The sequence below is a fragment of the Spinacia oleracea genome, chromosome 3 (assembly GCF_020520425.1).
Source record: "Spinacia oleracea cultivar Varoflay chromosome 3, BTI_SOV_V1, whole genome shotgun sequence".
Classification (NCBI taxonomy): Eukaryota; Viridiplantae; Streptophyta; class Magnoliopsida; order Caryophyllales; family Amaranthaceae; genus Spinacia; species Spinacia oleracea.
The window spans coordinates 20,306,686-20,323,501 of record NC_079489.1 but is presented as its reverse complement, the minus strand read 5'-3'; the positions used below and the strand labels follow the sequence as shown (position 1 = coordinate 20,323,501).

The following is a 16,816-nucleotide window of genomic DNA, read 5'->3' as shown; positions in this document are numbered from 1 at the left end:
TTTTCAAAGATTTTTCTTAATTTCTCAATGTTTTAACAAACAGTTATGCTTAATTAAAAATAAAATAGGAATCACTTTGGATAAATTTCTTAATTTAAAACTTGGAGAATCAAATTACACTTTAACAGCAAATTAAGAAGATTGAAATAAAAGCAATACTATGTCAAGATGATATTGTTTAATACCCATATGGCCATAAGTAAGATATGCCATATTCTTGAATAATATAAATAACACACCAAATGTGTTCTTTGCAAAAAGCTAAAGTCAAAAGACTCGTTCATATTACAAGCTTTTTGTATACTATGATATGATTCATAATGTCATAATTATACGTACATTATATATATAAATGAAACATTGCTTTACTTGATTACTTAAATCCTTGAGCATTTGTTTGTGATTTCTAAACAGAGAAGATAAGACAGATGGCCGGGAGTGAAGGAGCAGAAGCAAACTTAGAGTCGACACCAACATGGGTGGTGGCCATAGTATGCTTGGTTTTCGTCCTCGTTTCTTTAGCCGCCGAAAGGCTTATTCACTACACTGGCAAGGTACATACATTTTCTAGAGATGAGAAATTTCGTAAATAATTAGTCAAAATCTGTCTTACAATTATGATTAGAGATGAAAATAGGGCGTTCAGATAGAGGGCATCTCAAAATGTTTGTGACGGAATTTTGGCAAATCCGTTGCAAATTTGAGATAGAACTTCATATACACTTCCATCTCAATTATTACGTAGAGACAACATTTTAGTAATTTATCTCAAGTTTGAGATGCTTATAGTATCCGTCTTAAAACCCGTCTCTAACAATACATAATTTTGTTTACAAGAAGTCGGTATATTTCTCTCTTTTTACAAATTTGTCATATTTATTTTTGAAATGGCTAGTACTACGTATTTATGATTTCTTGTTGGATTTTGTTTCTTTATTTTAGTACTTGAAGAAGACGAACAAGAAACCCTTGTATCAAGCTCTCCAAAAAATCAAAGAAGGTAATAGTGTAACACTCTATCACAGCAAAATAATGTAAAATTTTAATGCAATATTAGTTGAACTTTACCCTTGATTTGAATAATAGCAATTCAATGATATAATCGACTAACATGAGTTCGAATCCCCCTTCCCATTTATATTGATAAAATGGTTCCACATCAATCGATACTAATAACAAAAATATGAATATTATGTAGAGTTGATGTTGGTGGGGTTCATATCTTTGTTACTGACGGTTTTCCAAGGAAGAATAGGAAGATTGTGCATTACACAAAAATTGGCCGATAAATGGCTTCCTTGTAAGAAAGTTCCACAAATTGCCCCTCTTACTCATGTAACTTGGCGTCATCTTCTCTCTGAGGCTACTGACTCCACTTTTTGTCAACAAAAGGTAACATATATATTTTCTGTTCTAAATTAATAGCCACGTTTATACTTTCTCATGAAAATTGATTAAATATGTAATTAACTAACGTTTGTGTTTTATTCACTTGATTTTCACTTTATCTCATATGAATTTACATGAATTTATCCGAACTTATTTCAGATATATAAACTATACATGATCAACCCTTACTTATTTTTTCTCAAATAAGTGAAACGGGTGAGCAAAACAAAATCTAAGTTTATACATAATTCTTATTTAAAAGTAGTGTATAATAAATATTTTATATCGGATAAAAGTTAACTCGAAATACTTAAAAATTATCTATTTTTTTGTGATAAATTTTTCATTTTAATAAAAGCTATTCATTCAAAATCATTGAAAATGTATAAAGGGTAACTATTTAACTTTTAAATGTTTATCCTCTTTTTGTATAATATAAAAGTTAACAAAAACATAATTAAATATTATAAAGTAGGGTGAAAATTAGTCCGATGAACAATAAATTTATTGCACATCTTGTGTATGGCATATCTTTTGAAATTTGTATGTTCATCTAGTCGACCAAATTTTAGAGGTGATACTCGGGACTTGGATTTAAGTTTTATCATTTGCCCGGCCCTTATGGCACCCTAAAAAAAGTTACTTGGTATTTTTTTTCGTTTTCTTCCATTCTTTCAAAGGTCCATTGAAGATGCATTACATTATCAACTACGGAGTACTTTGTAAATGAAAAGGGGTCACCACTTGTATATTTGACCCCAAATTGATGACTTAACTAGCAAGAAATGCATTGATTTGGTTATTAATGTATGAATTCAATTCGATCATGATGAATAATGTGTAAAGGTAAAATAAAGAAAGCATAAATTAAATTATCTTTTCCTTTAATTTGTAAAAAAGAAGATCAATCATAAAATCAGAATCCAATTCCTTCCATGCATCATCACCAACTTTACCATAAAATAATGCACAATAAAATATTGGCAAAACATTCATGCATGGCCAGCATGGGTAACTAATTAATAACCAATTAATTGACAATGCAACTATGAATGTAAGTATATTAGGTTGTAATTTAGCTTTAGTAATAACTTTTTTTTTTTATAATTTTTTTATGTAAAAGTAATAAGTTTATTTAGCATATATATTTTTGGCGCAGGGGAAAGTTCCGGTGCTATCTGTAACAGCGTTGCACCATTTGCACATCTTCATCTTTGTATTAGCTATTGTCCATGTCATTATGTGCGCCCTCACTATTCTCTTTGGCGGCTTTAAGGTCAATACCTCCCTCCTTAATTATTGGTAATTATATTATTAATCTTGTGTAAATCGATAATTTGAGCTCTTACCCTAGCTAATGGTTAATACTGACGGTGTGAGTACGATAGATTATAACATTGAATCCCCCACCCTGTTTATAATTTGTTTGCTTTATGGATCATTCGCAACATATATACGAGTATAAAAAATTATTGTAACTCAGTGATTCATGCATTAAAAATGTTTAACATGCATCATTACTCAATGATTCTTGAAATTTAATTTGATACTGTAGATAAAGAGTCAATGGCAAACGTGGGAGGATTTAATCCACAAAAAGGAGCTTGATCCTGAACATGGTATATTCTTACGTCCCCTCTTAATTGTTGGTTATCATGTTCCTTAATTTTGGTTACGCTTTAAAATCTATGTCATCAATAATGTGTATTTCTTCTAATTAAATGAATTGCATTCCAATGAATTAACAAAAGAAAAATAGTCATAAGAATGTTTGAATGCTATCTATTATTATGGAATTATTATTGATTGTTAAAATGAATTTTTTAACAAATGTATAATAATTTATACAGGTAGAAAAGATAGCATCACAGTGGTAGAGCAACATGGTTTTATCAAGGGTCGTTCTTGGGCAGTCCATTATACTTTGCTAGGTTGGGTGGTAAGTATTCAATATTCCGTATATATATATATTGTCGTAAGAAACACGTACCCCAAATAATATGTGTACTCTTAATAATATACCACATTTTAATCGAGTTTTTTTTTATTCAAATACAAGCATTGCACTATTAACATTTTACATATCTACCATAAAAACATAATAATCGATCTTTCGTTTAGCGCCTCTTCAATATTAACTTGTTTTGTGTAAAGAATACTCCGGATTAGTAATGTGCATTTTTATTTTTGTTTACACCAAAAGATGATGTGTTTTAAATGTTATTTTGCAAATATTGTCTTATAACTTGTGTACAATTGATCATCCTTTCCAGCAAGCATTTTTCAAACAATATTATGGGTCAGTAACAGAATCAGATTATATCACTATGCGATTGGGCTTCATTACGGTAATTATCTTCCCTCCTCACTATTGACTCTTAAGCATCCAATTATCTTCATTGATCGGATAAGGGTATACAATGAGCATGATGCACTGAAGTAACACAACTAGCTGGTTGTGTAAAATAACATGTTTTAATTATGTTAAAACAACATGAGTTATATCTTTTACTCGTGTTTGATGCTTAAATAATAAAAATAAATAATAAAAGAATACATCTCATGTTCTTTTACCTATGAACTTGTGTTCTTTTGGGTGCATGTTGCTCAATATGGTCCTTTTTCCATAGTCCAGATTAGTTCATTTTTGAATAAGTAAAATTCTGTTTTCTTGAATTTCAGAGTTGTAATTTAATGGTTAAGTAATATTTGGATGTTGACAGACACACTGCAAGGGTAATCCCAAGTTTAATTTTCACAAGTACATGGTTCGTGCTTTTGAAGCTGACTTTAAGAAAGTTGTTGGAATAAGGTAATCTAACTTAATTTTGTCACCCTTAATTTATCTTTACATTATTAATTATTATATACCTTCCAGCAATCTTTTTTACGTAAAAATGAAATTGTTTGCAGCTGGTTTCTTTGGTTATTCGTGGTGGTGTTTTTGTTTCTAAATGTTAATGGTAAGCTTAAGCTACGAACATTATTATAGTTACTCCGTACGTATTATTCACGTATATTTATTAGTAATTAACAAGTCGGTTGTTACGTGCAGGTTACCATGTTTATTTCTGGATCGCTTTTGTCCCGTTAATAGTAAGTGATTGTTGATGGATTAATTTTGTAATTTGTTAGAAATTAATAGTCACACATACTAATTTAAAAATGCACAATGCAGTTGTTAGTTTGCGTGGGCACAAAATTGGAGCACATAATAATCCAACTAGCAAAGCAGGTGGCTCAAAGTCGAAGGCATTCTGTAATTGATGGGAATGTGGAAATCCATCCATCAGACGATCACTTCTGGTTTCACAAACCTCGTCTTCTTCTTTTCTTGATTCATATCATCCTCTTTCAGAACTCCTTTGAAGTCGCCTTTTTCTTCTGGATTTGGGTCAGTTTCATTATAATTATTATTCATTGACATCTATATACATATACTAGTACTACGTATATAACAAGCTAAATAAGAACGTAAAAGTTGATCTCTAATTTTACAGGTTCAATATGGTTTCGACTCGTGCATTATGGGTTCGATTGGATATACAATACCACGACTCGTCATAGCGTAAACATCAATTTCTTGCTTATTCTATCAAAATACATATGAAGATGTCTGTATTAAACATACGTACGTTTTTGCAGGGCATTTGTGCAATTTGTGTGCAGTTATAGCACATTACCACTCTATGCTATTGTTACCCAGGTAACTTAACTAACTAACTAACTAACTAGCTTCATTTCTCATTTTGATGATATTCTATATATATAATCCTCCAAACCCAAATTAACTTAAATTTATAAATTACATATATGCATGTATAGATGGGAAGTTCATTCAACAAGGCAATATTTGAGGATTACATACAAGAAGGACTAATACATTGGGCACAGAAAGCCAAGAAAACAAGGACATCTTTGCATGGTGCTGGTTCAACAACTACAACTAAACCTACAAAAACATCTCCAAAAAGAACTATGTCTATGCCTGCTATTAGACTCTCTACTGCAACCAATAACGATCACGATTCTGTTGCAAAGGAGATACAACCACAAAACGACCATATTATGTAACCAATTAACCCCATCAATCAATTCTAATTGGACCTAGAATTGGTTTTAATAGTCGAGGTAGAGTTTAGTAGTCGACAAACCTTGTAACTTTGGATTGATCTTGGATGTGTTCATGTGTACTATTGTTTTCCCTTCAGAAACTGTGAGATAGAAATAGGGGGATCTACTTGTTTAATTATCTTTTTTTTTAAAATTGCTGAATTGGGTAATTATGTTATCAACTACAACAAAAACTACATTTAATTACCGCAAAAATAGTTGCTTAAAACCGCAATATCAAAACACGTCGTTGATTGACCGCCACCCCAGTCCCCGACCACCTACTTCCACCAAGCTGACATGAAAAACAAAAACAAATTTAAAGCCACCACTAAGCACTAGGCACTAGCACTAGCACTAGCACTAGCACTAGCAGCGCGGTATTTGCTGTCTTAGGATTCTTGACCACCAACTCTAACCACACTACAATTACCAAGTACTACGTACTAGTAACTGCTAATAGAATAATTAGCTGCAGTTTACCAAACAAAATATGCAAGTCATGTTCTAAACTTGAATTTCCAGGAAAGCATACTTTTACAAGGAACGAAAAAATAAAAAAATAACAGGCGACATTTCAGTCATCCAACACCAACAGCCCAACAGCCCAACAGCCCAACAGCAAAAGTAGCAGTTCTACATGCGCATTCAAATTCATAACACAGTAACAAACTTATTACAAGTTTCAGGGCAGCCAAAAGATAAAGATAAAGATAAATCCCCACGAGTTACATGGCACAGATTCCAGAATATAGATTGGCATCTTTCAGGACGGGAGGGGGAGGAGCAAAACATCGGTTCCCATAAATTAAACAGAGTTTCACTCTTCAGCTGCACTGGCAGCATTCAGATCCACATTCAGGTCTAAAACCTGCAGTTTAAATTAGTCAATATATCAGTAATAAATCAAACCAAGCCAAATGCTACAACTTTTATAATTATATCAGATTCCAAAATGCATTCTTATCTACAGACATAGGCACAAAAGAAATGGAAGGAATAATTATACTAAGAAATTTCTAGAGTTTTAAATCGAATCATGATTCACCAAACATATCTAATCAGAAAAGGTTTAATATCTAGATACGTACTTCCTACAAGAGTTTATTTGATAATTAATCCCTTAAGGATATGAATTCACAAGTACTGGGTAAATGATCCAGTCACATAGTAATCACATGGCTTTTAACAATACTCCCCCAGTTAAATACTTATATCTCTATTTGTCCAATTCCATTACAGATATTTTATTATTTGAAAACCAATAAAAAATACGGAGTACTAGTAATTGTCACAAGTATAATAAATTGCGTACTGCAGTCATGCCTTTACTTTCCTTCTTGTAGTATAAATTTGTCATGTGAAACAATGAAAGTGAGGGGAAAAGACAATGCATCCCAGATGACTCAAGTCTATCCAGCCGCATTCAAATTTTCAACCCAAAATAATTGCATGGATTGACAAAATGCATCTAATTAAGATGTATAATCGGGTACCCTTGACCCTAATACCTTTGTCCTTTGAAAAGACAAGACAAATCATCTCCATTGTTTTGTAATTTTGTTCCACCACTTTCATAAGCGAAATCTTAAATTAATGCCACAACTTTAAAAGGCAAAAAATGAACCAAGAAATTGGGGTGTTGATGCAGAAAACATGCAATATATTCTGGCATACCATAAAGATACAAACATCACAGGATAACAGGACAGTTGGGGGAGAGAAGCAAAGTCATACAAAACATTTTCAACGTCTTTACCTTTCCAGTAATCAACGTATACATGTTGAGCACATCGGTGACAGTTGATTCAAAGTGTGTAGTACCATCATAACTCTGTATCAAATGAAGCAAGTCATTGATACATTAATATTTCAAGAAAGATATGCATGAGCATCATGGGAAAAGTAAAGGAAAAGGGGAAAGGGCCTACCGTTGATATAAAACAATTGTCCAACGAAGGTTCATTGACAGGCTCATATCGATCATAAATATCAAAAAACATCTCATCAACTGGGCCTAGAAGATCGATTCCAGCCTTTAATTCAGTTTGAGGATCATCGGTTTCAGCCTCCGTTGATACAAAAGCAATGAATTTTCCCTTCGGGGCAACGTTGTGAGTGTAAGAACAGCAGAAGACATACCTACAATATAGACAACAGCACAGAAGCAAGTAGCCTGACGTTAAAAAGGTTAAAACCTTGGCCAGAGTAAGAAGTAATGTGGCAGATATTCTAAACCTACACACTTCCGCTTATAAGTGCTACATAGCAACAAATACATTAACGCTCTTTTATCTACCTATTTATTTGCGAAAAACATTTCAGATGAGAAAATTTTCAAAACGAAAAGGAGTGCACTAAGACTCCAGCAGAGTTGGTTACACAATACACCCTCTGCTCTGCAAAGAACGTTACATTTTCCATTTTGGTTGTTTCAAAAAGATTTTAGACTTGCACTTTTTCTATTCTGGGATACATGGCCACGTCTTTTTATTACTTCTTTCTACACTTTTGCTCCACTCTACTTATTTGATTGTTCTTTCCTTATATCATTGCACTTTTTCTATTCTGGGATACATGGCCACGTCTTTTTATTACTTCTTTCTACACTTTTGCTCCACTCTACTTATTTGATTGTTCTTTCCTTATATCATACCGTCAGCATTCAACATTCAGGGGAAATTCAAACCCTTAGCTGCGATATCCTAACAAGCAAATAACAAAAAAATCGAAAAACCAAGTGCTGGTCTTCCAATATGCCCTACACGCAAACTGAGGCCAACACTATACAATTTCCGTTACAACACAAGGACAGATCTGATAGGGACCAGAGTGGCAGGGGGGAAAATTACATATTTTTTACAAAAATCTGAAAGCTTTTATATGAAGACAAACGGAAAATAATTTATGTAAAGTTCTATCCTATTTACTAAATAGTATACGAGCACCAACCAAATTCCAACTTTAAAGTCTAAATGAAGCGGTGGGTTTAAATTCATGTCGCATGAACAAACTAATAAAACCTTTTTCCACGCATACATTTCCAACTCCCTATCTGTCTATCCTATTCACAACAGTGGTCAGTAAGTTCTGTTTCATTCTCTCCGCTCTCATAATCTCTCTATCATTCACCCCTACTCATGTTTCCGTCCCCTATTTGCATTAACCTCTTTCTCTAATCTCGTGTTTCAGATTCATGCAAACACTGGACAGGGTACTATTAATTTCATTTCAGTAAAACCCAACAATTTCTTTTTCCCTCTTTACTTTCTCGATTGGTGAGTTTATTATCAAGTATGAGTTTAATTTGTTGAGATTAGTATAGTAAGATAACTCTGATTCATTTGGTGAATCACGTCAATCAATCACTGTAGATTCGTAGCATGAATCCATATAGACGAACCAGAAGGCATCAACTACAAAGTCTGCCCATATAGCAGTCAAACCAAGTGGACTTCAATTAAATAAATTGCACATTTTATTAGCTCGTACAAATTGTGTCACGAGTGATCTTTCTCTCCAAGTAGTTAACTACACAAACATTGAAAGTACACATAGTAGATGAGGGACCCCATAAGCAATAAAAGAACATTCTGGTAAATAGTAAATAAAATGGTAGGATTTTAATCGTGCGTGTAGGTTGCAGAAGCAATTTTTTAAAATATGTTCAATTGCTAAAGGGGAGTAGTAGTGCTGAATTAAGTTATTATAGCAGCTTGTTGTGTTAAACACTTATATCAGTGATTTACGCAAGGAACAGATTTCTTCATTAATGAATGCAAGACTTTGAAGTATACTTGTTTGCAATTACCACTAACTTCTATTGTCCCCCTATTAATGAGGTTGATATACCCCAAAAATGTTTTATAGAAAAATATATTTAATCCTATACATTAAAACATGTAGAACCTTTTTTCATACTCATCATATTGTTATTTGACATCTCAATTCTCAGTGCAGAATACTATTTTAATTCATTTTCCCTTATTTTATCTTTCACACAGTGAGGAGCACTTTCAAATAAGCGTCTGGATATCAGACCTCCTTTTGTCAAGATATGAAACTTACATGTCAGATCTACGTCCTAATTGCTTCTGGGGCAGAATAATTTGCACTGAGTGTGAATCATTAGTGTTAGGGATCGGATGGCTCATAATAGCAATAGCCCTCGCAACCTTTCCGACCTTCCTTGTCTGTAACAAAAATAGAAAGGAAAGAAAAACTATCAATGGCTAATAAACAGCACTTCTTAGTGCAAATTTAGTAATCCATCTGTAAAATTTCTCATCCATTAAAATGCAGGCTTTTCGGTTTATAAAGTTTTTTTGTGTAACTGGAAAACAATATGGAAGATTGGAAGAAAACATTTTAATTTTACAGAAAAGTAGAATACCAACTGTTTTATAGGCTTCAAAGTTTAATTAATGATCCACAACGATTACCTTGTTAGGAAGATATGAGGGATCACAGACAACTTTTTTGCATTTGGCAGTTTCTCCCTCGGATGTGACACCAATAACTTTTCCCTCAGCATCAAATTCAACCTAAACGTTAATGCAAATCAGTGATGTGCCAAATAGAGAGAATAATATGCAGCAATTATATGACATACATAACATTCATAAAAGAAGCAGAACTACCTTGCATTCTGGCTTATTCAACATGTATGTCCCACCATAAACAGCACTCAGACGTGCAAACGCCTGACGGAAAGAAGCATATTATTAAGACTAATACAAAACCCCTCAAGCTGGAGAGTCTCAACATATCACAAGTGTTTGAATAGTTTAAGAAAACACAATTAGAAAGAGAGCGAGAGTGCGAGAGAGAGAGAGAGAGAGAGAGAGAGAGGTTTTAAAAAAGAAAAGAAATTCAATTGACCTGAGGTAGTTCTCCTAACCCATACAAGGGATAGATATATGGTGATCCTCCTTGGAAGCGTGCCAGAGATTCGGCATATAGCTGAAGCCAAAGAGATGAAAACAAAACAAAACTCATATGAGCACAATTAATGATACAAATGAGAATTAAGTAGGATATGGGCAAGCAAGCTTTATCACCTTCATTCTCTTCACAGTATCTACTGCAGGTTCGTTCATAAAACAGTCATCCCTATGAAGGGCCAATGCATGACCAATGAAATCCATGGTGTTGTCATCAAGTCCATATTTCCTGCCAAAATAGTTGACTCAATATGATGCTAAAGCACATTAACGATAATTATAATTCTTAACAAAAGAAGTGTAGTGTGTAAGCATTGATCACATCGATGCAAAAACTGGTGAGGCGCACAAACAACGAAATTAGCAAGTTCATGCACAAGGAGAGATGAGAAGAAAGGCAGAAAATAAATGCAGAAGTACAGGTAGAGAAAGGAGGGAGAAGGGAGAAAAATATTACGTTCTTCATGACTAGGAAGAAAACTGAAGCTTGAGTAGTGCTTGACTCAATAAAATACATACAGCAATGCTCTTCAGACTAGCATGAATATAGAGAGGGTGTGCATTGACTTGAAAGAAAATGAAAATAATTTCTAAGTGTAGAGCTGGAGAGCATACGCTATGAGCTCTCTTGTTGTTACTCTGGTCAAGTCCAGACCACCATGAGTACTTGGATCGTTCTCCACATAATCTTGCACAAAAATAAAAAATTTACGAGCACGTCGCTTCTCAAACAATCCCATCAGTGGAGATTTCAGGGCCTCCATGTCAGTAGCAGGCACTTTGTGAACCTAATACATGGTTTAGTCATACAATGACAAAATCAAAATCATTCTTGTAATCGTGTCAGGACCTAAGACCAATCTAAAACAGCTGCTGCATTTCATTGATAAGTCATACCTTTCCCTTGTTAAACACGAAACTACCATCAACCGCTTTGAAGTAGAGATATTTTGTGACATCTGTGTGTATGAGAACCCGGACGAGGGCACCATTTGCCATTATGAACTGAGGGTTGAAAAAGAAAAATGAAGTTAAGAGAACGATATAAACTAGCACAAGTAGATGTATAGAGGAAAATACTGTAAGCAATATAGACCTTTGGCGTCATATCCACATTATAATCTCTGCTGGGACCTAAATCTGCTGGAGGCTGGTCATTTCCTCTAAACTTCTTCCAAAGCTACAATTACACGAAAATGGTCAACATTTAGTATATAATACTATTTAAATACATATAGCCCAAACCTGTACAGAACAATATAATACCTACCTGAATGAGATTAAGCGAAGTTGATTCTCCTCCGTAATAGTCATTCCTGTCCATGTGTAGGACCTAAATCATGAAACATAGCTTATCAAAATCCAACATAAGAAGAATAAATATAAATAAAAAAAGAATAAAAGCACATGACCATATGGCAAGAACAATCCAGCTGATTACATAGAAGTTCAACTTTTGTTAATCCACTTAGCTAATCATTCACCAATACTAAGCAATGAAGAAAATGAAAATATTTTTCCTTAGGGCATGCCTGGAATCCCATAAATCATTAAGGGGGTAAACTTTAATGGGTTAGATTCTACTAGGGTGTTAATTTAGGGAGCAATAGTTCTTCGTCTAAGGTTTGGAAACACTCTTGGGGTAGAGAGCAAACTCCTCCCTCTCTTCATTAACCTCGACATCAGCATCAACATCAACTCTAGTAAGAACACAACCTCGCCGCCATCGACTACATCTACCATGGCGGTGTTAAAATTGACACCACCAGGAGCACCGCCTCACGAAAAAGTTCAAAAGTCCTAAAATCTCGATCAAGAATCCCTCAATTGATGGCTCCAATTTGAGTTCTAGGGTTTTTGAAAAGTTCCCGACGAGGAGCCACTGCTCTTGGCCTGAATTGATGGGGCTTTTCAACTCCGTCTAAGGAAATGGTTGTCTAACGGAGGGCTTTGGTGCCGGCCAACTGCTGCCGTTGAACGGAGTCGCGGAGATGTATGGTATGGTGGTGAAAGAAAATGAGAACCAGAGGAGAGAGAAGGTGGAGAGTTTGATAGAGGAGATAGTTTTTAGTTTTACAGGGGGAATAATTACCCTAGGGGGAGGTGGGTAACAATTAACCCCAAAATGGGGGAATAAGTTACCCCATTATTTAATTACCTAAATCCAAACCAAAAAAAAGTCAGAATTATTACTTCATTACTTTTTCACCTGCCATTACACCCATTCCAGGCGAGCCCTTAGCGTGGTTTATTTCGGTGGAGAAAAGCTAAATGTAGAAACTTCACTTGCAGTATCTATCTTCACATTTATATAAAGAAACACCCCTATCCTGGCTTGTTCTTTTTAAAACAGTGATAAACCTACATTTTTTAGGAGCGCCTACATACTTCGCAATCTGCCCACTTGTACAGAAAAGCATCAAATAATTCTACTAGCAGTGACAGCATTTTTAAAGGAAAAAAATCAGAAACGGAAGATAGTATTATATCTTTTACAGTTAACACGGATTTGTGCCAGAATTATTCCATTTCCTACAACTGTCCACGCATTGGTCATGGAAGTCGCCCATACTCACAATTACTCACTCTTACGTTTTTTATATCAGGTTGCGCCTTTAGGCCCTTGGTAAGTAGAGACTAATCAAAAACGATAATAGTAGATCGCAGAGCTACTGAAATGTACCATTAACTCCCAATTCAGACATGGAACTGTGAGAACCTTGATTTGAGTGAAGAATCAGCCAAAATCAAGTCTTAGACATTCAGAAAGTTAAGTCAAACTAGGATACAACAGAAGAAAAGAAAATAAGCACGGATATCAGAAAACTGGACAATGTGTATACTTTGCTTTGAAATGCACTCTGTATCTAGGTTCTACCGTTCTGGTCGCAAAGGCAGCCTTCAAAAGACTAACAAAATACAAGAGAGGTCAAGAGGTTCGTGCACATTTGAAGAGGAAAGATCTCTTCATCCATACACAAATACCATGATTTCAAGATCAATACCATATTTACCTATTAATCCCTACCTCCCATCCAAATTCCACCGCAATAACGAAAGGAGGGGCAGGGAGGGTAACCTAAGATATATTGCCTATTGCCCGCTAGAATAAAAACCTTGATGTCCTTGCACAAAGGCTGAGCTATATCTATAAAGGAATAATAATCCATACAACACACTGTTTTCTTCTATCTTCTAGCTAAGAATCGCTTACGCTCTGGGGCGACCAACACCCTTCCTCACACAAAGATCAGTAAAACTCTCTAGCTAATGACAACAATAATCAGCAAAAATACATTTTTATCCCACTTAAAGCAAAACTACAATTGAAAACCCAGCCAAATAAGTCCATAATCCAAAAATCATCCAACATACTTTCAACTTTTCATTCAATCAACAATGATAACATCTAATACAATAGCTTGCGGTACTTATACAAATTATCCCATCAAATAAACAAAATTCAAATGCATCAAAACAACAACTATTCAAATCAAGAGGATCCCTCGATCAAACACAAAATTATAGAGAAATCCATTTCAATTAAACATCTAAATCATCAGATAATCAGCATGAATCTCAATTTATCGATTGACGATTCAACTTCAACGAAAATCAAAACGAAATTGGGAGGGAAAAGGGGGAAATCGAAACCTTGAGGCCATCAACAGAGAGTAGACCACTGAGAATGCATTCCTTGAGACCAGTACCGAGAACTATGACATCGTATTCTTCATCCATGGCGATTCAGGTCAGATCGGTTGAAAGTCGAGGAAGAAAAAACAGAGAAAGGGCGAACGAGGGAGGAGAGAGATTATAAGAGTTTAGGGTACCTCAAGTCATCAATGAATATATAAATGAGAAGAAAAAGGAACACGACACATGGAGAAGTGTAATTAGATTGGGAAGATGCCTTGTTTGGTTATTGAGAAAGATAAAAGTATCGTTATTACACCGCTTAGAGGTATGATGCACATTATGCTCTTAATGTTCGAGGTTTAGAGATACGTCTTAGTTTATTGTAAGTTTTGATTAGAGTTTTGAGTAATGTCTTGAGAGAGTCTCTTAGGTAAGGTAGAGGAAAATTTTGCAAAGTTTGAAGTTGGTTTTTGATGTTAAAATTCGACTTTAAGACTTGCAGGTAGAGGGAATAGTTGGTCATGTGCCATAAAACAATTTTATTTAAGAATTATTGACGTATGTAGTCTAAACATTTTCCTTAAAATGTCTCAATTTTTTATTAATTTTAAAATAATTCCAACTCTGGCGATGTATCTCAAATCGGCCTACAACCGGCCTTAGGTAGCTTGTTAATTAAACTGGTTAAAAAAAAAGACGCACAACGCATTACCATTGGCCATTTGGTTTTACTAGGAATTTTTTATTGAATAGCCTTCTTAAATGGTTGTTTGGACTTGATTCGTTATGGGTGGTGAGGAAGGATTAATTTTGTTTCATTGAAAACATGTCAAGTAGCACTTCTAATTAACGAGTTCAACATATTGCTTTAGGTTGAGAACATGAAAATATGCATTTCAGGCTAATCAAAAGTTCATATTTAAAACAAGATCGGACATTACTGGGACTATTGTGAACTTGGCATCAAAAATTTCCTTTACTCAACGGGTTGACGCAAATAACCTATTTAATTAAAAAAAATTAGTTATGTTGGTTCTAAGCCTTTCAGGTGTTGCTCTATCATACCAAAAGAAGGTCGGTTCCTCTATCCAAGTGGATCAGCATGAGGACCAAGAAGTTCATGAGTGATAACGATGATTATGTTATGATGATAATGAGTTTTTGGGTATATTATATATATATATATATATATATATATATATATATATATATATATATATATATATATATATATATATAGAGAGAGAGAGAGAGAGAGAGAGAGAGACTCGATATTGATGAAAATCTAGTGGCTCTAAAAGGCGTTGATAATAATGAGGTTGATGATGAGGAGGAGATGTCTGGTCATGAAGGAGCGGAGAGAGAAACATTTCAGATGTTGATACATGATCTTTTGCTCTCCCACCCTCATCTTATATTGTTATATCATGTTTGTCCCTTCGTCAAATTTCTAAAGTGATTTGGCTTATTATTTTTTATTGGACAACAATATTTGGACATTTTATGTTTTAGGGATTGTGAGTGCATGACTTTTATTTTAGGCAACATGACCCTTGATGGATGTTGATGTGGGTGAAAATACCCAGCCTACGTAGCCCAATCGCACCATGCCACGTGGCGCGTCCCAGCTGGTGAAATGTCTACTTGACAGCCACTATGGAATGGACAAATGATGATGTATGGCTGAGATAAGTGTACAAACACCTCTTTAAGCCCATGGCCCAATACAGAGAATGTTATGACAAAGACACTTGTCATGTCATGGGGACCCAGTCAATCATATGATTCCCTCCTAGGCTTTCCCCCAAAAGGGGGAGGATATAAATACACTCAATTCCCAAGAAATAGACACAAGTTCCTAGATAAAGAAACACCCTTCAATTTGAGATAGTAAATGCTTTCTTTTTACTAAGCTCTCATTTCTGAAACCCTAATCTTACTTAAGCATCGGAGGGAATATTCTTGTTTTGCAGGAAAGCCGCCCGACGCGAGCTGGACAAGACCCTACGTGGAACCGGATACCTCCTCGTCATCAACCATTGGAAAAACTCCCACAACAGATGTTACTGATTTGAATTGAATGCTTATGATATTTCATAACTCTTCTTGACTTGAACGTTTTATTTAATGATTATGTAAGGGGAAATCTTAACACTGGTAAAAGAGAAAACTTGCATTTACTATTCATATAATAGTGTAATTACGTTTCTGCCCCCATTTTCATGCCTTTTTTTTCCCCTCTAGCTTACAGACAGTGTAATGTCTGTATTGGGCTTCATGTTTTCTTTCGTTTTTTCCCCTTCTTCTACCTCATGTCATCACTTTGATGAGCTCTTCTCTCTCCTCATTCTCTGCACACTCTCGGTCCTGACAAATAGCGATCCGAAAAATAATGGCGATGAATTTCTGAAGATTTACAAAATTTGGGTTGATTCGTCACCTACATCCTTTGGGTAATCTCTCTAATCCTTTTATCAATTTATTGAATCAATCCAATTGAGAAATCTCAAACCCTTGATAATTCATTTGGGTTTTTCTCTCTCCTCTGATTTGTTCCTTCGCCCCCTCTTTGTTGTCGGTGTGCCGGCGTGTTACCATCGTCGTGGTCCCCAGCTATCCGCTTCACCTTGTCGTCGGTTGATCTTGAAACCATTATTGATATTGTTGGAGTTACTTCTCTCGTCCCCTGCCTCTGCTTTGTTTCCCATCCCCCTCGTCGGAGCCACCTCCGC

General features: G+C 34.9%; 2 protein-coding genes across 2 annotated transcripts; one reads left to right on the top strand and one right to left on the bottom strand.

The window, feature by feature from the left end:
* Positions 1-216: 216 nt before the first annotated feature.
* Positions 217-5,706, top strand: LOC110794975 (MLO-like protein 1). Its single transcript, XM_021999949.2, has 14 exons — positions 217-554; positions 943-1,000; positions 1,199-1,392; positions 2,549-2,665; positions 2,945-3,008; positions 3,240-3,328; positions 3,663-3,737; positions 4,113-4,201; positions 4,303-4,352; positions 4,445-4,485; positions 4,568-4,783; positions 4,890-4,957; positions 5,035-5,095; positions 5,215-5,706. The coding sequence occupies exons 1-14, from the start codon at positions 429-431 to the stop codon at positions 5,461-5,463; spliced, it is 1,497 nt and encodes a 498-aa protein (XP_021855641.1). The 5' UTR covers positions 217-428; the 3' UTR covers positions 5,464-5,706.
* Positions 5,707-5,996: 290 nt separating this feature from the next.
* LOC110794945 (guanosine nucleotide diphosphate dissociation inhibitor 2) lies at positions 5,997-14,366 on the bottom strand. The gene is made up of 13 exons (XM_021999912.2): positions 14,100-14,366; positions 11,716-11,778; positions 11,542-11,625; positions 11,343-11,450; positions 11,061-11,233; positions 10,563-10,674; positions 10,384-10,464; positions 10,143-10,205; positions 9,945-10,046; positions 9,571-9,695; positions 7,434-7,644; positions 7,262-7,336; positions 5,997-6,373 (listed from the first exon to the last, which is right to left on the bottom strand). The coding sequence occupies exons 1-13, from the start codon at positions 14,184-14,186 to the stop codon at positions 6,323-6,325; spliced, it is 1,335 nt and encodes a 444-aa protein (XP_021855604.1). The 5' UTR covers positions 14,187-14,366; the 3' UTR covers positions 5,997-6,322.
* Between the last annotated feature and the right edge of the window lie 2,450 nt (positions 14,367-16,816).

Excerpts from the sequence above, each read along its gene's own strand:
- LOC110794945 (XM_021999912.2), bottom strand. The coding sequence starts at position 14,186 with ATGGATGAAGAATACGATGTCATAGTTCTCGGTACTGGTCTCAAGGAA. Across the intron at positions 10,675-11,060 it reads ACAACAAGAGAGCTCATAGC|GAAATATGGACTTGATGACA; the intron begins GTATGCTCTCCA and ends CTATTTTGGCAG. Across the intron at positions 7,337-7,433 it reads ACAATTGTTTTATATCAACG|AGTTATGATGGTACTACACA; the intron begins GTAGGCCCTTTC and ends CATTTGATACAG.
- LOC110794975 (XM_021999949.2), top strand. The coding sequence starts at position 429 with ATGGCCGGGAGTGAAGGAGCAGAAGCAAACTTAGAGTCGACACCAACA. Across the intron at positions 1,001-1,198 it reads TCTCCAAAAAATCAAAGAAG|AGTTGATGTTGGTGGGGTTC; the intron begins GTAATAGTGTAA and ends AATATTATGTAG. Across the intron at positions 4,486-4,567 it reads TCGCTTTTGTCCCGTTAATA|TTGTTAGTTTGCGTGGGCAC; the intron begins GTAAGTGATTGT and ends TGCACAATGCAG.